At 41.3% G+C, this 22,848-nt stretch overlaps 1 protein-coding gene across 1 annotated transcript; it reads right to left on the bottom strand.

Moving 5' to 3' along the window:
- Window positions 1-710: 710 nt before the first annotated feature.
- On the bottom strand, window positions 711-22,274 carry LOC148016348 (uncharacterized). Its single transcript, XM_087663997.1, has 8 exons — window positions 22,001-22,274; window positions 20,914-21,922; window positions 20,578-20,817; window positions 20,057-20,146; window positions 2,702-2,851; window positions 1,785-1,909; window positions 1,563-1,692; window positions 711-1,171 (listed from the first exon to the last, which is right to left on the bottom strand). The coding sequence occupies exons 2-8, from the start codon at window positions 21,646-21,648 to the stop codon at window positions 1,043-1,045; spliced, it is 1,599 nt and encodes a 532-aa protein (XP_087520123.1). The 5' UTR covers window positions 21,649-21,922; window positions 22,001-22,274; the 3' UTR covers window positions 711-1,042.
- Between the last annotated feature and the right edge of the window lie 574 nt (window positions 22,275-22,848).

Here is a 22,848-nt window from a genome sequence, read left to right as displayed (position 1 = left end):
CTATTACTACGTTTTCAAGTCTTCAATATCAAAATATGGGAACAATCTACCGCATTGGAAGCTAGTATGTAAAAAGGCTGTGGAAGGGCTCAATATTGAAGCGATCAAGCCACCATTTGGTGAATGGAAACCTGAGCTAGACAAGGTTAGCAAATTTTGAGGGTTTCAGATCTTGACAGACCAGTTAGTGAAATCCTTCAGAACAACTAGGCCCTGAAGTTACCACTTGAAGACCAGCTTTTTGCTTGGAATGTAGTCTTAGGGGCAATGACAGCAGAAAGGATGAATGAGGCATCCGAATCCTGGCTCTCAAAGCTATTCGGGAGGCTGGGTTGAAAATGGTTTCTTAAGGAGCTGGTATGGAAGTCGAATAGATCCAGTACCATATAAAGCTAGATGGTATTGGAGCATAGCATGTATGTTAGGCAAACTCGACGAAAGGAACTTGGCCAAAATAACGAAGTTCATACGCTAGCTTTGCTTCCCTACTTTGTATCTCAAGCTATTCCTGAGTATTACAAAGACCTTTTCACATCTAAATACGAGGATCATCCTACTCTCCAACTTTCACAAGTTGTCTCAAGCATTGAACTCTACATTGTTCAGCACTCCAACTTCTGCAATATTATTTACAGTGTTAAACTTTCTACTGATGACAATACCAACTCACATGAGTCCAATCAAAACCAAGATGCATAAGATCACCATACTAGCACCAAGCAGGAACTTAACTGATCCCTGTATTCAAATCTAAATAACCCTGTACAAACCTGACCTTAGCCTACAATAGTGTAGGTATGCCATATTGTAATATATCCTAATTTCTAATATACGAAAACAAGCACCATGATAATTTGTACAAAAATACAGATGTGTTATCCATGCTGTCAGCTTACGCATCATAGCAGTACTCGTCACAAGCGTCCCTATTACTTGCAGTAGGACAGGCATACCAGTACTAGATCTGAGACTCCAACATGTGAACCATAGCAGCGATGCACCATCTACATGCCCTGAAACTTGACTGTGAAATAAGCCAACTTCAGAACTCCACATCATTATTCAACTGAACTGATATGCTTGCCCTCCTTGGGTTTTCGATCGGTGCCTCTACCAATAGCACAAGACCTGTACTTCCTGAATAGACACCCTTCTGTTTGGACTTTCCCAGCTGCAACAAGCAGATTAAGAAAAAATCAGACACAAAACAAACATTTCACGGTGACTTTGGTATATGTCAGAACATGAAGAATGGAAATGACAACTTGACTACTTAGAAGATTTCAGTTGCATAGCAAAGAGTAAGAGTATACCAAAGCATTAAACTCATGTCAGCACACAAAACAAACATTACACAGTGACTTTGGTATATGTCAGAACATGAAGAATGGAAATGACAACTTGACTACTTAGAAGATTTCAGTTGCATAGCAAAGAGTAAGAGTATACCAAAGCATTAAACTCATGTCATCCTCATGGCATTTAACTTTATAATGTATACGGTACTCAAAGCATTCCTCTCTTGAAGAAACAAGCAAAAACAAGAGAGAGTGCAAACCAACCGATACTGAGAAATAAGCCGTGGGTTGGATTGTCAAAGCACAACCACAAGACCAGCTAAGCTTCTCCTTGGGTGAATGAATAAGCTCAGCTCTCCATCCAGCAGCTCGCCCTCCGAAAGTAGGAGTTACACTGCAAATCAAAAGGAACAAATTAATGAACAACATGGTGACAGATTAGTAGTTAGTAAAACCCACTTACTTTTATGATGTTATATAGCATACCTAAGCTGGATGCGAGGTTTCATCATCACACCTGATCTATGCCATGCTAATGGCTGCACCACCCCAAGGGACATAGATTTTTCTGGCAGCTGTATGGAAGGGGTTATTTGTGTACCCCAACTCATCTGTAACATAAGTAGCCTACTTAGAGAGCACATATTTACAATATATCAGACTGAAGAAGTGCTTCACCATGACATAAGAGAGTAAAACTCCACCTCATGTGTGGAGTACACATCACTACTTCACACATAAACATAGCAATCACAAACACTGCCTCAGAGGGAGAAAATTCATCAAACTCCGACCATTGCATGAGAAACTCAGTGCATTAGACATAAAGCAACAATGAAACGAGCAAATTCAGCTACATGCAGATGGAATGGTAATGAGACTTTGAATGGTAATGAGACTGTATGTCAAAGTCTCATTACCTCAAATCTTTGGCATTCTAAAAATAATCAAGACGACTGATACTGCTATATGTGAACTAGGATCCTAGTTTCCGGTAAGGTCCTGCTCTGCTAGCCTTGGATTGCAAAACTATGCCGTTATACCTGGATGCCTTTTCTACCTGATATTTGAACACATGAGTACATGTTTCCAAACAGATGATAAGCTGGCCCCACGTACATTAAACAATATTAGATTCCCAACATGGAATGTCCCGTGTCCCACTTCAAACGGAAATATTTTGATGATCATGAGGCTAGTTTGCACCTGACTTGAGCGTGCATAAGGCAGAAACAAATTAACTGCAGTTACTACCGTGGGCCTATTCCAATTTTAAAGTCCTATATCACACAACTGACAAAGCTTTTCTATCTCATACAAAAAACTTTCCGGATTAAATATGAGAAGTCAACCATCTGGTGGAAAGAGAGTGAAGGAGCTTAGTGTGTAAACGACTATCTCACCTTCTTTGAGAAACTTATCTTGCTTTCACCTGGCTGTCGACTCTGTGCTTGAAGCAGCCCTCCAAAAGCAGGAAAAAAGGCACTACTTGTGAGGCCCTCTCCCGCAACATATGTCAATTGACCATTTGGAAACTGCAAGTCCATAAATGTCTGCAAAATGACAAGCACCTCTCAGACCAAAATGGAATTGTCATATAACACCAAAATACACACAGAAAGTCTTAAGAGCTTAATGTATATGAAGCCGCTGGAAACGCAGAATGCAAAAGAGATACATTTGCAAAGACCATGTGGTTAACTATTTGATGACATCAGAAAGGACTTATAGGCTTAGTTCTCCTAACTCGGGCATTAAATACTGCAATGAAAGAAGAGAATAGAAGAGCAAAATCTATACTGAACTCCAAAAGGATGCTGTTCAATACAATGAGGACTGATCAGTCCTTGCAAGGAGCCCAAAGCATCAGTGAGGGCACTGGATATAGCTGATGACAAAAGACGGCAACAGATGATGGGGGAGAGTCCTGAACATTGGAGTGTGCTGAATCCACAGAGAGGAATGATGACCATGTTAAGCTAAAAATGAATTAGCTTCACTTAAAGAGCCCCAAAACATGCTTAATTAATGAAGTAACCTTGTTTATTTAAAAGAAATGTGTTCCTAGAGAGTGTCAATGTCCCATAAGCACAAACCCACTTGGGAGGGCCCAAACTTTCTATAAATAGGTATGCTACCCTCCATTCAAACATATCTCATTTTTGCAAGTTTCAGGTGTTTTCAGCTTGCTACCCATACCCCTTTCGCGGAGGACATCGCAGTCTTAGCTGTCCCTTGCTGTCATCTACAATCTGGCGCCTGTTTCCAGCCTTCCACCCACAGTTTGCAGCTGCCTGTCGTAGCAAATTTTCTCTCTCCACTACTTGTGTTTGCAGATTTTCTCTCCTCTACTTGCGATCAGCTGATTTTCTCTCCCACAGCCTGCGTTGTCTGTTTACAGCCTGTGTTTGTTGTTTTTCTCTCTCTATAGCCTGCGTTTACTGCACACTCGACTGCCATCTACTTCAGGTCCAGCCATACACAAGCTGCATTTACTGTTGTTCGACACCCGAAGGCTGCCTTGCTGCGATTGGGATCCGTTCGGAGTACAACACACTCTCCAGCTCATTACCCCCGCCCTGACCCTTGAGATACAGCAATTCGAGGTTTAGTATTCATTCATTGCATAGTGTGTTTGCTGCATGAGCATTGTATATTCAGAAGTCATATCACTTCATTTATTTTCTATGTTCATTGTCTCTAAATTACTCTAACCCTAACTATGTTCTTTTATCAGTCTATGCTTTGTCGTACGGTTCCTGTTTGTGTTTCTGTGTTAGGGTATTTCTTTACAGACCAGCCATTGGGGAATGGCTATTTCTAGCTATAAATGCTGAAACTGACTACTATGTAAACATGTCCTAAAAACCGACCGACCTGCTCCGATGGCAATAAAATAATAATAAAATGTTGTCACCTACTAAATATGCTGGTCATCTCATCAAACTTGTGTGAATGCACCCTCCAACCATTGAAAAAGAAATGCAAAGGCTAGACAAGTCTGAATAGACTAAAACTTGCTCAAAAAGAAACGCGTTGTAATGCATGCTCTAGAAAAAGCTGCCCCCTTAGTCAAAACACATGAAATGACAAACCAATAGAAGGTCACCCCCTTTCAAATCCTCAATGTGGCTAAAAGCCAAAGAAGACAGAATGGATCCAAGGGTGGTACAAAAAGTGCCAATGCTGATGAAGTCCGTCAATGTAGTCAATAGATAAAGAAACAGGGGTCAAGTAATCCACAACTGCATCACCCATATCATCCCCCTAAGAAAAGGACGGGGGGTACAAGGGAACTACCAAAGAAGGTAGAACATGGGATGAAATGTGCAGGATAGGTAGTGCACAATCAGACATAGGTGCAGTATTAAACAACTGCCTCGAAGTTCCCTACACAATCGAAGGGGAATGAATCTTGTATAGCCCTCCCCTACCAACTTGTTCCTAAAATGGCTCCTAGAGAAGAATCCTCAACAAAGACAATTAGCTCAATGAAGAAAACCCAAGTATCGAGTCTAGTAAGGCCATGAACTCAGAGAAGTGGGTAGCCCAAAACTAGAACATTGAGGACTTCTCAATCAGAGCTTTATGGATGGTCATGCAACAACGGCAAAGTGCCAACACCACTAACAGGGATTGAAAAAATGTCACCAATAGTGCCCACCCTCTAATGGGATGGAGATCTCGTAACAAATCTCCTCAAGGAGTCATTTGACTCGAAGCATCACTTACAATGAGCCAAGGCCTCTTTGAAGGCAAGAGAGCCGAAAAAGAAGATCCCTCCATCTCATGGATGTGAAGGACCACAGACTTATAAGTAACAAGTGGAGCAGAGGTAGAGGAAGGCTCGAATGATTTAGCTCTATCCTTTGCTCCCAGACGAAGGTGAGGATATTTCTTCCAACACTTCTCCTCGGGATGGGCTACCCTACCCACAATGTGGGCATTTAGGCCTACCCACCGAATCTATATCAAAGCCTGAAGAAGTCTCCAAGTGCTTAACCTACTTCTTCTTGCTCTTCTTCTTAGCCTTGTTGTCATCCTTCTTATTTCTCCTCACAAACATGTACTAAAAGCTTTAGTAAAGCTAGATCCACTAGCTCCAATCTCCTTGAGTCGCTCTTTGTGCTCCAAAACAAGCAAAGCTAACTTCAACAACAAAATGGTACTTCGAACTCTAGAGGTAGGTAAGCTGGAATAAAAGACATCATGCTTTAGAGACAAAGATGAGTGATAAGAATCATCGCCATGTCCTCTAATGAAACCATCCTGCCAAATGTCGTGCTACTACACGCACAGTGTGACAAACTCTAGAGTGCATCGTCATTTGGCTTTCTTATTAATCAAGAAAGTCAATGTCATCTTAGTCATTAGTGCTAGTGTCAAAAGTATGGATGGTTCAAAAATACTAGATTTTTGGACAAGTGTAGCCTATTATTGATATTTTTGATATTATTTCTTGTAAATATCCTAAAAAGCTATAGAAACTTCTAGAATAGGATGGCATGCAAAAAGCAAGTGGCTTTTTCATCAGTTTTGGGATTTTTCGTAAGAAAAGAAAATTTGAAAAATCGCCGCGCCGTGATCGCAGTTAACAAGCAATAAACAGCACTCCGAACTTACATCACTCATTGTCTTAGGCAACCAGATCTAAGTGTTGCCTTAATAGTAGCCTTGAGCACACAATAAGACTTTGGGCACCCATACATAAATTTCATCTTCTTTAAGAGCTTTAAAAATATATAAGAGGTATTGAATAGTTACTTATTTTTGAAATAATGTATTCTTTAGTTATTTCTTTGTTAATTACTTTATTAGTTCAATAAATTATTTTTATTTAAGAGAGAGTTTTTTTAATAAGTTATTAAATATAGTATATATTTGCTCAATAATATCCGAGAGGAAGAAGGAGTGATCTGGGAGATTTTTGACCAGGCATCCTTGGGTTTTACCCTCCTTTTGGAGCCATCAAATTTGGGATCTGAGCAGCAAAGAAGAGGCTGCTGTTTGATGCACGTTTTTTGTCTGCAAGGGAACTCCAGGAGATCTAATGCTTGGAGATTGCTTCTGAGTAGTGTCAGACAAGGAATTTCAAGTTCTATCAATACATAGTGATTTGATTCATTGTGCTTTGTCTTTATCATATTTACCTCGTCTATTCATTTTCTTCTCTTCCATCACCTATTTTGTACTTCCTTCTATCTTTGATCCGCGATGGATATAACCATTCGACTAAAACCCCTCTAACGACGGGATGCAAGCTCATCCCGCAATTTCTCCATCTTGTTGATGTGATTCTTCATGGAAGGAAGATCATCAGTAGAAAACATCATGAGGCTCGTCTATGTGGTAATTCCGTGGATAATGTCTTCAACTAGTAGAGAAGATATAACTTTGTTCATACATCCGTTGCGGTCTGAAGTTTGCACAAGTGCACAAGGACAAAATCCTACAAACTCATGAAGAGAAAGGACCAAACTCTGAGCTAATAGCAAGGATCCTCCATTAGGTGGGAGATTGGGATAGTAACAATGTCCATAAATCAAAGATATCAAGAATGCACTCCACTGTGCAAGCCCAGAGGGAGTAATTTGAGCCATCAAGGAAGTCTTCTTTGAGCAAAGAAGGAAGAACGAGTAACTATATTCATAGTATTAGAAAAGTCATGCAAGACCCTATTGAGCTAAAATATGCATTAGAGTAAAACCCTAAAACGGGGAGCGGTTCGAGAGAGTTTAGTGGAAACCCTAAAACGAGGAGTGGTTCGAGAAAGTTTAGTGGAAACCCTAATTTTTGGGGCGCCCTTCCACATCTATAAATAGACAAGCTGCCCCCATTCAACAATCATCCTTGTTTTGCAGGTTACACCAGCCCACACACCCTCTGCTGCTGTTGGCGCCCGGTTTCCAGCCTGCAGCCCGCCTCCATCTGCTGTCCAGCCATCATCGACTACAGCCACATCCTCTTCAGTCTATCCATTGCTATAGGTGACAGCTCTCAGCTGCTGGCGACTGCTCCAGACTGTCCCAAACTACTGTTCAGTCTGTTGTCCATCATCTCTAGGGTCAGCCAGCCTGCGTTTTCAACATTGCAGGCCCTGACACTCTCAGACACTCTTTCATCCTGTTGTTTACAGCAAACTGTGTACAGTTTCCAGCCCCCAATCGGTGGTACACTGCTGCGTTTCCAATCTCCAAACTGCTGCGTTTTGGTGAGCAGCCTGCTGCCATTCACTATTCAACACTCCTACACTTCGATGGTGGTCACAGACTTGGGATTCGTCTTCGGTGGATGTCACACTCCGACATTGCTCTGCCCTTGAGCACACTGTACACTCTTACATTCATTTACAGCATTCATTCACTTCAGAGTTGTGTTCTCTCTCTCCCTTCTTCTGTTTGTGTTTGCGTTTAGGGTTTGAGTTTTGAGTTTCGCCCTCTGTGTCTGTGTCTCTGTCTTTGTGTTTCTGTCGTGGTCGTGCACTCTGTGCATCCTCAGTGCAAACCCTAGCAGTCTTTTTAACAGACCCTACAATAGCAGCCCTATTAGAAACATATAAAGAAGCAGGAGGAGATTGAGGACTCCTTGATCTTTTAAACTTGTCAAACTGTTGATCCCTTGAGAGTTGTAGCTCTCATATTCAATCTTCACATCAAACACACAAGAAAATATTGTGTTTTGGTGTCGAGCTGCCGAAATCGAGGAAAAATCAGTTATGTCCTACAAAAGGAAGTTGTATATGTCCCATACACATTGTAGAAGGCCCAAACAATGCAAAAAGCATGTGTTCTTCACATCAAATGTGTAAGAGTGCACAACGGAAAGAGAAAAGTGAACACGGAGAGGAGGCAAAGAGAGATCATAGGAGAAATGTGATTGCAATGGCAGATACAAGGCTTCGACAGTTAGCCCCAACATGTAGCTCTATGCATCAATGTGAGCACCAAATAGTAGCGGGAAGATGAGAGAATGAGAAGGGCTAGCTGATCATGAAGAATCAATGATGGATAATGAAAGTGGGAGAGCAAGCCGCCTATATATAGACGAAAAAGAGAGAGAATCCTGAACGTGGCCCCTAAAAAAATAGCTAAAAGTGCACGAGCTCAATGGAAGGTCAAACAATAGAGGCAAGGTGCCAACACCACTAACAAGCACCGAAAAAATGTCACTAACAATCCTGATACCCTCTAACGAATGTAGATCCTGTAGTATATCACCTCGGGGAGTCATAGGACTCCATGCATCACTATCAACGAGCCAAGGCTGCTCAAAGGATGTGACAATCCAAGAAGGCTTTTCCACTTGATAAATGTGTAGATACGCAACCTCAATGGTAAGAGTAGATAACGAAGTAGAGGTACACAAAGGCTCTAATATGGAGATCCACCCTTCACTCTAGGATGAAGATGAGGGTATATGCTCCAAAGCTTTTCCTTGGGGTGCAAGGTCTTCCCACAATGTGCACACATGGAATATCCTTGACACTTTCCCACAAAATTTGGATCAAAGTCAAAAGATGACTCCAACTTCTTCCTCTTCCCTTTCTTTCTTGTACCTAAAGATATAGCGACAGATACACGGCCATGTGCACGAGCTCCACAAGAATCTGGCTCATCACAACACACATCTTGCTAAAGTACCAATGGAACTAGCTCCTGCCAAGTAAGTCTCTACTGGCTACAAAAAGTGAGACAACTTGTGTAGAACATATCATATGCTGGTAACAAAAGATGTGAGAGAAGTGTCGCAGCTAAGTTTCCCAAAGAAATGTTTGTGCCAAGGAATGAAAGCTCATCCCGAGTCTCCTCCATCCTATGGATATTTTCATGGGGATGTGAACTTTTAAGATACTTTAATCTTATTGATAACATTTAATTAAGTTATTAATCAAATGTGCAAGGTTGTTAAGCACATGTGATACACATGGCTGTTATTTCATGCTAACACGCCAAGCACCTCAAGGATGCAGTGGATGTCAAAGGCAAAAGTTGTGATAAGTTATGCCAATTGGGCTTTGTGAGTCAGTTGGTGTCAACCCTAGAACAATTGCTTAGCCAGTAAGTGTCAATAGTATCTAACAGGTTACAAATGGCCTAGTCAATTTGATTGTGAATGGGCGCATTTAATTTTAGGCAAGATCAGAAGGGCTGAAATTAATTTTTAGGATTATTTAATTATGAAGATAACAACTAGATAATGCTGAAAAATAGGTTTAGAAGGTTGCCACTTTGCAAAAATACCCATGCAAACTGAGAAAACTTTTTTGGGGGTTGGGTCTCAGTCATTCAGCTAGTTTACAACCTGGGAGAGAGAGAGGGAACTACTAGTCCATTTTTTGATCAAAGGACAGTAATTTGCTGCAGAAGACAGCCATTTGGGGGCCTCAATGAGCAGGGGATAGCATGAAGACACCTTCCGAGGGATGGCAACAGCATTATTGATCATGTGACAGCATTTTGGAGGTGCCTAGCAGTAGGTGACTGCATTAAATACAAGCTGGAGCAGGCAGCAGGCAAATTTTAGGGTTTTCTTCCAAAGAAAATCAAATCTCTCTCATCTTGGCATTCTCTCACCTTCTCCAATAATTTCTCAAAAGATATCAACACTTCTCAGCCATTCTCAGCAGATCTCAGCCCGACTTGGTGGACAGCAAGAGGATTTCTGCTATAAACCCTAAATTTCTATAGAAATTAGGGTCTGATAGCCACCTTGGGACCCATGCCAACAGGAAAAGGCATCGTACACTAAAATCAGCACTTGAAATTCATGGAATTGACAGGGATGATAGATGCCAACCCATCCATTGTAAATTGGGATAGCATTTGGCCAGTTTGGTCGTTTCATTTGTGCAAGTCCTAGGTGAGAATTAAGGGGCAATTGGCTCAAATTGCTTGCTAATTGTATGTACTGTAAGGGGCTTTTAGATCAACAAAGGAGATTGTAGAATCTCAACTTATACACTGTCCATTAGCAATCAAAGTTAAAGAAATACTGAAAGGGGTGGGGCCAACCAGGTGTCTATTGTCCAAGATTGTTAAAGTAATGTGTACATTCCAGTTTATGCTCAGTTATTAATTACCGTAATTAAGTGCTTGATTAGATTTTACTACCCTATTCGAAGAAGAAGATTGGTTTTAGATATGATCCCTCATCGTAGGGAAATTTGCGATAGAGAGTTGTCGTAGCATCAATTCAAGAGATAAGCAATGCCCAAATGTCTCGATCTGTAAGAGAGATGCCAACCTCCTCTAAATCTCTGCAACAGTGCGAAGATGTCTAACATGCATGAGCGCACAATCTGTACAACTCAAAAGGAGAGAAGAGTGGGCTCTAGCATTCAACTGATCCTAGAAAGCTACCAAATTCGCAGTCACACCATCATGAGGATCCATGGTATGTCAGCATGTAGGGATTGGTAACAAAATCCCAAAGGTCACAATCATCAAGGAAACACTCCATGTGGCACAACCATAGAGGATAGTTTGTCCCATCCAACTTGTCAAATGCAAAGAAAGAGGGTATACCAAGCACCTCCGTAGGAGATGCCATCAATGCCAATTGGGGACTAGAAGCCACGGAAGAGTATAATGAGAAAGAGAAATAGGATGGTGGTCAATCCAAACAGTCTCGAGCCACACGATCCCCTACAGCATACATATCAGCCATAGATGTCCTTCAAGAAATACCTGCAAGAAAACAAAGAAGATGCTATCATTGAATGAAAGCAACCAATATGAGATGTCCTCGCGATAACTAGGGTCCGTTGGGCCACAATACAAAAGAAGACTAACTGAGGCAAGGTAGATGGAGAGTATCCGACACCGAAGGAACACACAATGCTAGGCAAAGAGGGGGAGCAGTGAATGCAAAGGAATACAAGTCTTCAACCCATAAACACAGCCAAGCTAGGGGCTAGTGAAGGACCAAGAGTGCCCGAAAATCAAGTCCCTGCAATAAACGCAAATTTGCCCTGATGTTGGCTTGAAATGGAGGCCGCCCAGATGAAATATGATGTCATCTGGGTCAAAAGAACATGTCTAGTGTGAAACACAGCAAAACTACCCACATGTCTAGCCAAGACACTACCACTTAAAGTCTGAAATATGTTGCCCACATTTGAAATATGGCTGCGTGGTCTGAATAATGGCTGTCCAGCACAAAGACCAGGCCACCTAACTAATATGCCGCCTCTCCTAGACAAAACGGAGTAGAACAAGGGTCTCTTTACAACCCTGAATGAAAAGGCAAGTAGAAGAAGACCAAGTCCTGCAATAAATGTGTCATCCAGGTATGGGGAAAACTACCAGCTGTCACACCTAGGTCTAGTTGTGGTGCAAGTGCCTAGAAACAAGTCATCCAAACTGCTCGAATGCCGCCCAACACAGGGGGCAATGCCCACCTGTAAAACACAGATGTTGACTCATGCCTAAAACACAATTGTTGACTCATGCCTATCAGCCTGCTAGACACTTGGGTTGCCTGCAAAAGAGTGCACAATGGACAGAGGAAAGTGAAGAAAGAGACAAAGAGAGAACGCAAGAGAGAGAAGGAACAATGTGATTGCATTGGCTGAAAGTACAAGGCTACAGCAATCAGCCCCAACATGCAGCTCTACACATCAGTGTGGGCACTAGATGGTAGCAACGCGATGAGAGAATGAGGAGGGCTGGCTGATCATGAGGGATCAATGATGGATAATAAAAGTGGCAGACAAGCCGCCTATATATAGGCAAAAAATAAAAGCTGGGCAGCATGCTCCAACAACAATAAAATAATAATAAGATGTTGTCACATAAGCTGGTTGCCTCATCAAACTAGTGTGAATACACCCTCCAACCACTCAAAAAGAAATGCAAAGATTGGAAAATAACCCTCAGCCAACGTGAACACGCTAAAAATGACTAGAAAAGAAATGCATTATAATGTATGCTCTAGAAAGAGCTTGCCTCCTATGTCAAAACACATCAAATAACAGACAAACAAAACGTCAAAGCTCTATTGTGGGTTCCATCATAATTTCCATCAAAGCTGCCAATCAAAAGATACTCCTTCATGTGATTTTCTCTCTTGTCTACCAATCAGCCCTCAATAGTTCTTAGCCAATTCCAGCTTGAAGTGAAAAGCAAATGCACATATTGCTGCTGAAACCCTAATTTAAAGTAAAAATCAGGGTTTCCACAACCACCTTGGGATCTATGTCCAATTTCTAAAGACCCAAAACTTGGAGTAGCAACTCAATGCAAGATATTTGTAGCTGAACCAAGGGGTAGCCCATTCTCAAATTATTGTGGCCTGGCAAGAGATTGTGACCAAATTTGAGCCCAGTAGTCCTTTGCATATCTTGGTGAAACACCTCCGCATTCTTCATCTTCCCTTGGAAGGGGTACCTAACATCAAGCTATCATCTCACCTATTGATACCCAAGATCTACATGTTCTACCTAGCTTAGGGACCTTGGATATTTCAGCCATGACTTAGTGGGTAGGCCTTCGTATTCCTACCAATATGGAGAAACGGAGCTGAATTTCGAGCATCATCAATATATCCTATCTATTGATCTTTCTTACAGGTACCCTTTCAAGTAGAATACTTGGATTCTCTAGTAGATCCTCTCTCTCTCTCTCTCTCTCTCCCCAAGGAACCCTTTTGGCCCTAAGAGGGGGCATTGAGAAACCTAAGTCATTCAATGTATTACATTTCCTAAATTCCGATTTGGTTTCCACTTACAATCCCAAAAAAGCTGGACAATCTATCATAAGGACATAAAATTATATTGCTTTGCTTAGCATTTGATTAAAACTTAGTCAAATGTGTAATATGACTTGCACATATGAGATACATGTTATTTATTTTGCAGTGTGAAACCCAGGATCCCAAAATATCAGTTGATACCAAATACAAAAGTTATAATAAATTATACATGATAGGTACTAGGTGGTACCCAGTGTTAGATTCGGGTCTAAACCAATTTATTGGCCACTAATATCAATGGTGACATTACAAACTAGATATTAATTAATTAATGTCAGTCCAAGGGTCAATAATTGCTCAAGGACACTTGAAAGAAAAAATTGGCCTAGTCAATTTAATTATTGACAGATGGAATTATTTTTTTGGACACTAGAATAATTTTCAGAATTAATCTTCTAAAAATTAATTTAATAAGCTAGATAATGCTGAAAAAATAAGATTAGAAGGATGCCACTTGGCACATGCAAGTGGAAAAAACGTTTTTGGGAGTTGTGGAAGTCTATTCCAGCCATTGTCAAAGAGGAGATTGTTGATGCAATTTACCCAAATATTCTACAGCAATATCAAGAAGCTTTTCAGCTGAGGACAGCTGAATAAAAGCCAGAGGGCTGTCACAACTCTATAGAAACAGAATTTGTATTCTTTTTCATTAATTTGTCTATATAATGATTTATTAAATTTATTTCCTTTGCACTAATTAGATATAAAGAAAAGTGCATTGGAGCTGGCCACTGATGAGTGGTCAAAGGTTATGGTGGACCCACACGGTGGGTTAGAGAAAAGATAGTTTACACTTCCACCTATATGACCCGATTGGGCGCCTGTGACTAGAACTCACGCATATCAGGGTTAGACTCGCACACAGAAAGGATTGATGCCTTGAAGTGTGGGCTAGATCTACCAGAACAGACAGTTACAATCAACAAGATGGCATGATCATGAAATGCAACCACCAACGACCATTCCTACAACAAGTGAGCAATTTGGAGCCCTCCAAGGCAAGTGGCAGCAACCTAAGGTCCTTCTGGTATAAGTGACAGCATACAAGATGGGGCAACAATCTTTCCGACGGTCCTAAGCTGAGGGCAACAACTTCCATGGCTGTTTGAGCAAGGTAGCAAAACTTTTTAAACATTTCTCACAATGAAACTCTTTGAAATTTCTCTCTACAGAATTCTCTCATCCCCCAACCATCTCTCAAGTGATCTCAATAGAATCAAACCATTTGAGTCATCAGAGATGGGGATATTGGAAAATCTCTATTGTAAACCCTAATTTACAACAAAAATTAGGGTTTAACAACTACTTTGGGATGCATGCTCGAAATTGAAGGCCTAGGATTAGAATTCCAACAATTGAAATTGAGAAATTTCAAGGAGATTTGGGGCAGAATTTGTCTTTCAAGGAGCAAGGCAAAGGCCAATCCCTAAGCAAGCCAAGGGGCAAATTGTTTTGGAGGGTTGTAGTTAGTTTTGATAGCAAGAGGCACTTGGATGGAGGAGCATATCAAAGGATCTCACTTATACTCCAATTGTAATAAAAGTTTTAAAAATACCCCAAGGGACGCCAATTTTGGGGCCAATAGATTGTCCAGATACCACTATTAACATAAATGATTGTTGTAATTGCTGTTAAATCAAGTTATTACCACCCTATCAAAGGAGGAAGGATGGTTTCACAACCCAACGCTTATAAATAGAAAACAAACACTCAATATCATAAACACTTTTTCATTCATCATCTTGACTCGTCTCTCCATCAAATCTGCTCCTCTCTCTATCTCTACTATGCCCCTAGTGGGTGCTTCTTGTAGAACTCGCTGGAGTGCTGCCCTTGGAGCTATCTGCTACTACCCATTGTCATCTGGAGCTATCGCCATCATTGATTACTAGTGCCCACCCTGACACCTTGTCAGAGGTTGCTGCCCACCTGCGTTTTCATCTTCAATGCAAATTTCTCTTACATTTGCTCTCCAAACCAACCGCTCTATTCTTAGAAATTATCCAAATATCATCACCATCAATAGCACTTGTGTTTTACAGCCCATCAAGCCACTCTATTGTCTAACAGTCATCTGGAGCAGATTCAGGTTACTAGTCACAATTTCCTCTTAGCCAATTCAACATTTTGTTGGTTTGCTTTTGCTGATTATCATCTTCTTCACTCCAATAGCCCCAAAGGACTGTGTCTCACTTCCTCTACAACTGTCATTTCCTCTATAGCATCTACTTTGATATCCTACAACCCGGAGGACCACGTTTCGCTTCCTTCACCATGAAGATTCCCTTCAAGTGCTACCACCAAATCAGCCAGGACAATGTAGTCATGTTAGAGCCTAGCTCCACTGTATTAACATAATTCAATGTTCATTTTTCTTCATTCATCATCATCTTCAATGTTTCTGAGTTTCTTTACCTCATTGTTTGTTGTACATACTCTCTCTCCCCACAAGCCCTACAATCTCTCAACATGGTATGAGTGCATATCATCCCATCTTTTGACAAATAGGAGCTAGTAACATTGATCGCAATGGTCAAAAAGGGACCGAGTGCAAATGCAATCTAGATCATGGTCAACCGATTGACAAAAATGGCTCAATCCATTTCAACAAAGACAACAATTAAAAGCCACGAGTTAGCTAGTCTCTTTGTCGAGAATTTATATAGAATTTATGATTCACCGAAACAAATAGATACCAATCATGATCCAAAGTCACAGTCGCAAGGGACACAAGGGACACAAATCTAAAATGCAAGGATACTGTCCCAAATGCAAGACCCATTTTTAAAGCGTCCCGAATATGGTGTGTTTCTTTGCAACATCCCATCACAAGGGGATACATCCAAGAACAAGGGGGATGTGTGGACAGCTTGATGTTGTTGAATACATCACAAGAGGCAGCCCTAGCTTAGTATTTGTTAGTACCAATTTGTGCATCTTGCAAAAGAGTATGATTGCACTTGCAAATCCATTTGTGGTATGGAATACGCAACAAGAGAAGTAACAACAAGTTGGGCATGCACAGCAAGGAGATCCCAAGGAGGATGATTAGTGATATGTGAGATGGATCATCCTTCTACAACTTGATGATCACCATTCGGATGATGTTGTCATGTATCGAGCTCTAAGCATGAGCATGTGCCATTCAACCTTTAGGACACATGGAGTCTTCAATTGAGACTTACTATTGAGTGTATAATGTATACTCCTTTTGAGTCTTGACATTTTGCACTTCTTAGTTCCTAGTTATTATTCAATTTCTATTGTTTCTTATAGTCTTCAGTTTGAGTACTCATTATTTAGTGTTTATTCTCAAGACTTTAGTCTTCATATCATATGGCATTTTCAAGTTCTCAATCTAAAGTCACATTTGGCATTGTTACTTCGTTTTCCAATTTTTTATTCTTGCTTGTGCCACACTCCAACCACCTGTTCACCATCTCCACTACCTAATGTGCACACTGTAACCTCTCTCTCTCTCTCTCTCTCTCTCTCTCTCTCTCTCTCTCTCAAGTTGAAGTTTCAAAGTATCAAGACAAGCCACAAGCCAATCATGAGTCCATGCAAAATTCAAGTTTAATGTACTATCAACCCTTGCAAAATAAAATCAAATTTCAGCACTATCCTCAATTCCAAACGTAATCAGCCATTTATATAGTATAATTTCAAGCGAAATCGGGGTAATTGGGGCATTGGCGCAACTTAGGGCAATTTGGAGCTATGGGAATAATCGAGTCAATTTTGGGACATTTTGGTCAATTTGGAGCATTGAGGGGTATTGGGGCAATTAGAGAGACATTCGGGGGATTTGGGAATTTGTGGCATTTTTGGTGCATTGAGAGCAATTTGGGGCAATTTTGAAGCACGGTACTTACAACAATTTGAGCAATTTGTAGCATTAGGGGGCTATTGGGGCAATTTGGGTCATGCACAGCATATTTGGGGTACTTAAGACATGTGTCATTTCCCCCATTCCCATTCCCATTCCCTAACCTTGGATGTTCTCCCGTTCCAAGGGGTCCCATTCCCCGGTCTAAGTAGCCATCATGAAGACATGTATTTTTGAAACCTCAACTAACATGTGGATTAATTTTTAATCACATGATTAAGTAAATGTTTCACATGTGAGGTGCAACTAGGGTTAGAGTAAATCGATGAGCCTAGGATCCGAGAAAATCACGGAATGTCAAAGGCAAAAGTTGCTATAAGTTATGTTGCACATGTAATTAGTGGTATCTGGTGCCAATTGTTGACCTAGGTCATTCATTTGGCCATAAGTGTCAGTGGGTGACACTAGAGAAGTGGTGTTTTATGGTACCTAATGCCAATCTGATAGTCAAAGATGGCACAAAGACACTCGAGAGTGGAAGATGCCTAGCCAATTTAACTATTGGCCAGTGAGATTATTTTTCAGGGCACTGAAATAATTATTAGATTAATTTAAAGACTGAAAATTAATATTTAATTGTGGATAGTACTGAAAAAACCATTTGGGAAAGCAACAGCTGCATTTGATTGATTTTTTGTCATTCTTCGCGACGAAACTCGAAATTCTCTCTACAACTTTCTCTCTCATCTCCCAGTCATTTCACACCCTTGCTCCGAAGATCTCAGCATTTGGACCCCTGGAGACTGAGAAATTGCAAATTTCTCTGATGTAAACCCTAATTTACAGCAGAAATTAGGGTTTAGCACCAGCCTTGAGAAGCTTGCCAGAAATTGGAAGCTCCAAGACTTGGATTTTTCAAGGTTGAAGGCAAATTTCGGCTAAATTCAGGTGAATGACTAACCAACCATTGAATTTGGGGCACTTCCATCGTCTATGAAGTGGATGAAGGCCAATTCAGTGCTCGAAGGGGCAAAATAGATTGAAGACTTGCTAGTCACTTTGGACAACAAGGGGAGTTTGGATTGCGAAGGGGATCGGGAAAATCCCATTGTAAATCAACTTCTTCTTTACTAAAGCTAAAGAAATACTGAAAGGGGATCCAAATTTGGGGCCAATCGGGTGTGCATTGTCCAAGATCAATAGGTAAATTTGTATTTTCAGATGTGCAATAATTGTTTGCTGCTGTAATTAAGTTGTAATCAAGGATTTACCACCCATCGACGGAAGGAAGGCTGGTTACAATAGCAATGACTTCAACTCTTCAATTTGACTACACCTAAGTTTCAACTTTCATGGCTCAGGAAGGTTTTTGAGTTCAGGTATCATAATTGTTTAGTTTCTTTATAGGGTGTCTCAATTATGTTCGGAAAACATAATTTTTAGGTCCCTATTCCTCATCCCCTAGTTTTTCCCATCCTCCCATCCCAATCCTGGTCTCCGATCCCTAGTGACTATGTCCTACATTCACTCGCCATTTCTAGCAAACGGTCCTCCAAAAACTAGTACTCTAATTGTTCATTTCATCCTCAAAGCATCCTAAGACTAATGGACAAATTGAAAGGATAAATCAAACCATAGACGGTATGTTGTGTGTATATGCCTCTTGTAAACAATCTAATTGAAAGTATTATTTTTCTCAAATTGATTTTGCTTATAATCGCCAAGCATTCAATTGCTGGATAAAGTCCATTTAGGCTTGCTCAGTTATGATCCAAAACCACCGACTATCATGGAACTCATGAGGGTGAAAATGCAACGACTTTGTACATGATATATAGAAGATATTGATGATTGTGAGGGAAAGTATTAAAATGGCCAAGGTTGTACTACATTTTATGATAAATAGAATCATTCTCTTCCAAAACTCCAAGAGGGAATGTGGGCATACCTTGAAGTCCCAAAGAACTCTAATTCAATGACTGACAGCAAGCGCTATAAGTTATCTTCAAGGTTTTGTGGTCCTTTTCCGATTACCAAGAAGATAAGCAATGTATCTTACAAGCTTGATTTGCCCCCTCAAAGATTGGTGTTCGCTCTATAATTCCACATGAATTGTTTAATACAATGACTAGTGCAAGGTAGCCTAATAATTCCATTTCAAGAAATCCCAAGCTCAAGAATATTGCTCGTTATGTTCCACTAAAACCCAAATGGATTCTTGATCATAGGACCAAATGTTCACATCGCACAATAATTTCAAAGTATTTGATCAAGTGAAAAAATCCCTCAAAGCCAAAGGCTACAATCATGGACGAGTCATTTTCTCCACTTCATTCCTAAGGGTATTACTAAGGACAGCAATTATTCATATGGGGAAAGTGTCTTACTCTCAGACATCAGGATGGATGCTAGTAGCATTAGTCACAGTGACCAAGTATCAATGAACCAGGGGCACTTCAAGGTTGGGGCAGTGGAGTCCTATTTATAGGACCCAAGACCCTATTGTACGCATCATTGGGTGATCGCTAATCACCACTCTTGGACTCTTGGCCAATAGGCCAACGTGTCTGTACACCTAGATGGTGTGGGCTTGTGGTATGATACACTAGCTCTTGGGATGTGGTCATGACCCACATTGTTACTAGCTCCCAAGCTCAAGGGGGAGCTTGTGTGACTAACTAAGAGCTAAGTCTAATTTCCATTGCCCATATGCTCGTGGATATAGCTGGCGTCATGTCTCGTGTCCAAGTTGGATCCTATGTAAACATTTCAGGGATGAAAAGCTAGAAACTAGCCATCACATGTTACTATGGCTTCTACTAAAGAGCACAAGTTCTTCCAAACTTTGTAGGCAATGTACACAAAAGAAGGACAAGCCCATGGTTCTGCCATAATTGAAAGAATACGCGAGTTAGAAAGCAGAGACTGAAGCCAATGACAAAGCAGATGAAGGCTGACAGCTGATATAAGACAGGTAATCATAGTTTCCAGGGGCTGCTCTATGCTTCATAGACCAGTACTATGGCACTTCATTCATTCCTTGACACATTCACAATATTCCGAGGAATTTCGTATCTGTTTCTGGTTATATCTTGTACTTCCAATCACCCTAACTTAAACAAATGTTGTCATTTTGATGCTTAACAAAATAAGTCAGAAATGGTGAAAATATACTCACACAGGTTATAGGGTTGAGGCAGATCATTGACATAAGCAACCACCTCCGATGTTTAGACCACACAGCTGGGCAAAGAGAATGCAATCCATTCTACCCACCAAAAAAAAAGACTGTTAAGTCAGACAAAGAGAATGCGATCCTTCTGAAGAAAAAAGGCAATTATGTAAATTCTGCATAGCTGCTAGTGACTAACTCAGGACAACAGCAACCTTAATGATATGCATCATATAACATCAATCATAGCAGTTTCTTAAACAAGCTCATAAGCTATCATCTACTTAGCCAACCTTCCTAAAATGCCCCACTCCTCAATGACTGGTGTAATTGTTTTTACCTCCTATTCAAGACCATTCACACAAAGAACCAAACATCTATGAAATCGACACCCCTTTCTCAACATAAAATGAGAGGGTGCTGCCCCAGAACATGCATCTGAAGACATCCTGACTGGTGAGTTAAGTTACTTATGATTCCAACATTTCAGATGAAACCATCCAGCTCATTCAGATCAAAAGAAGTACCTTTCGATCAAAGCCGTACCACAGAAGGTGCTGCTTGGAAAGATGAATGGGTAAAAGAAGGGTTGTATCTCGGACAAACAAGATAGGCCCTATTTGAAGTAAGAAGAGTGGAGAGGACCCATTCACTGAAGTGTTTCCCCCATGCGAAACCTCTGCTCGCCATAAATCGCCCCGAGCTACAACAGAGCTTTCAATCTCTTGTGTTCTGCTGTTATAGGTTGTAGTCATGTTCACACTTCCCTGCATAAAACAGCAGTATCAATACAATGAGAGCCAACTAAACTCCAAGAGGATAAGATAAATCTTTGATAAAAATTTTGCTAAAGAAATTTTCACCTGCCGTTGCATTCGACTATGTCGTTTATTGAAATAAGCAAACAACTCTTCATTAGAAACATCCTGAATGTCAGTTGCTTCCTGGACAAACTGAGGTTCATCAGCTCGCTTGTACCTACTGTTGTTCACCCGTTTCCACGTCGTGACCCTACCTTTGTTCCCAGACGCACCTGCTTCGTCTGCTTCTTTCCATTGCATGTAATCTCCCTGAAACTCCAGGGTAATAACAGCTTCAGACTGAGGAGATTGAGGAGTCAGCTGTAGTTCCACATCCCCTTTGAGAGGCAAAGAAAACTGTTTTGCAACATGGTCAACCAGGCCTCCTACACATGCCCTGATATCAGCACCAGCTTGACCAAGCCTATGTCCTATGTCAGCAGCTCCCTGACTGATAGAAAATTTCTCCTCATGTGTTTGCTGTTCTTCACATTCCTGAGATTTTCTTTTGCAGTTGAATTGAACTCTATTCATTGGCGCAGAAGCTCTCCTTTGCGTTGTGCCAAGCCATGGCCAAGGCCATGGGGAGCTTGCATGATCAATGGACTGCCTGTCTGAGGCACTACTAGTGGAAGTCGTGGATGATGAACTGCCTTGCTGTGCTGGGAAAGCCGAGGAGCTCAAATGGCTCTGTATCATACATCCTAAACCTTGTGCAAGTGAGCTGAACCTGTCTGCAATATCCTGTCCTTGTCTCTGAACGCCCTCCCATCCTTCAAGGGCACGTTCTACCGACATGGTAACAAACTGCTAGGTGAGATGACAAGGAGACATAAGAGACCCCTACAATCAGGATAAGCCCGAATGCAAGTGTGCAGTTGTAGCAATCAGGATGAAGATTCGATGTAGGTTGTGGCCGCAAGCAGTCTTGCGTAAGGAGCGAAGACAAGTGCCACTGCAGGATGAACTGTTGAAAATCACAGAATGCTTTCCGTGGCCAGAGCTTGGTTAGATAGGCCGCCGTACAGGTTATGTGGTATGGCAAAGAGTCCCGAGGCTTGTAGGGAACATTCTGACAGCCCACAGAGCAGCTTCTTGAGGATGAGAGGATGCAAATCGAGATCAGAAGGCAGGTGCTGCAGGAGCATACCTTGTCTAGGTTACATAGGCCACACAGGCTATCTGGTGTGGCGAAGAGTCCCCAAGCTTGCAGAGAACGTTGTGACAGTCCACAGAGCAGCTTGTTGAGGGTGAGAGGACGCAGAACGGGATCGGAAGGCAGGTGCCTGCAAGGGCATACCTGGTGTATCGAATCCGCGTGTCTCCTTTCTCCACGGGGAGCCTGATATTGCGTGGAATACCTTGGCACAGAATAGTTCTAATGGCTGGATAGGATCGAGTGAGGTCCTGATGGCAACAAATTAATAATAATGATAATGATAATGATAAATTCCATAAGCATGCCTTACGATATATGGTGGGGGCAGATAGTTTTTTGGCCGTGGTTTTGTCCATCGTTTGGATTTCTTTAACACCATACGTTTTTGCAGTTTTCAAATGTGGGAAAAAGGAGTTGTCTTCCTTTGTTTTTCCCTATAATGTTCAACATTGTGAGCTTTTGCGAGGGAGGGGCCACATCTATAATGCTCATCAGTGGCACCCCCATACCTACATAGGTGAAGTTGTCAACCCGCAAAGTTTTCACTCATAGGATCGCTTACAAATTTGATTCATTGTCCCCCTTATCGTTGCGACAGAAACCCCTATTTCAGAAAGTTCAGCAAGGTTATGGTGTCCAGATGAAAACTCCATTGCCCTCGAAGTCACCTTATGCAACTAGGGTGTGATAGTGGGGTTCACACAATCCCACTCCTTCTAATGTTGTGCTCTGCAACATAGCTTTAAGAGCCCCATCTCACCAAGCACCAATGGGGATACAAGAAAATAGCAAGAGGTTCCCAAGCATCCTTCATAATCATCCCAACAAGAGTTTGTATA

Source organism: Lygodium microphyllum, chromosome 23 (assembly GCF_053477565.2).
Source record: "Lygodium microphyllum isolate KBCC chromosome 23, Lygodium_microphyllum_v1.1.10, whole genome shotgun sequence".
NCBI lineage: Eukaryota > Viridiplantae > Streptophyta > Polypodiopsida > Schizaeales > Lygodiaceae > Lygodium > Lygodium microphyllum.
This window is presented reverse-complemented; position numbering and strand designations above follow the sequence as displayed.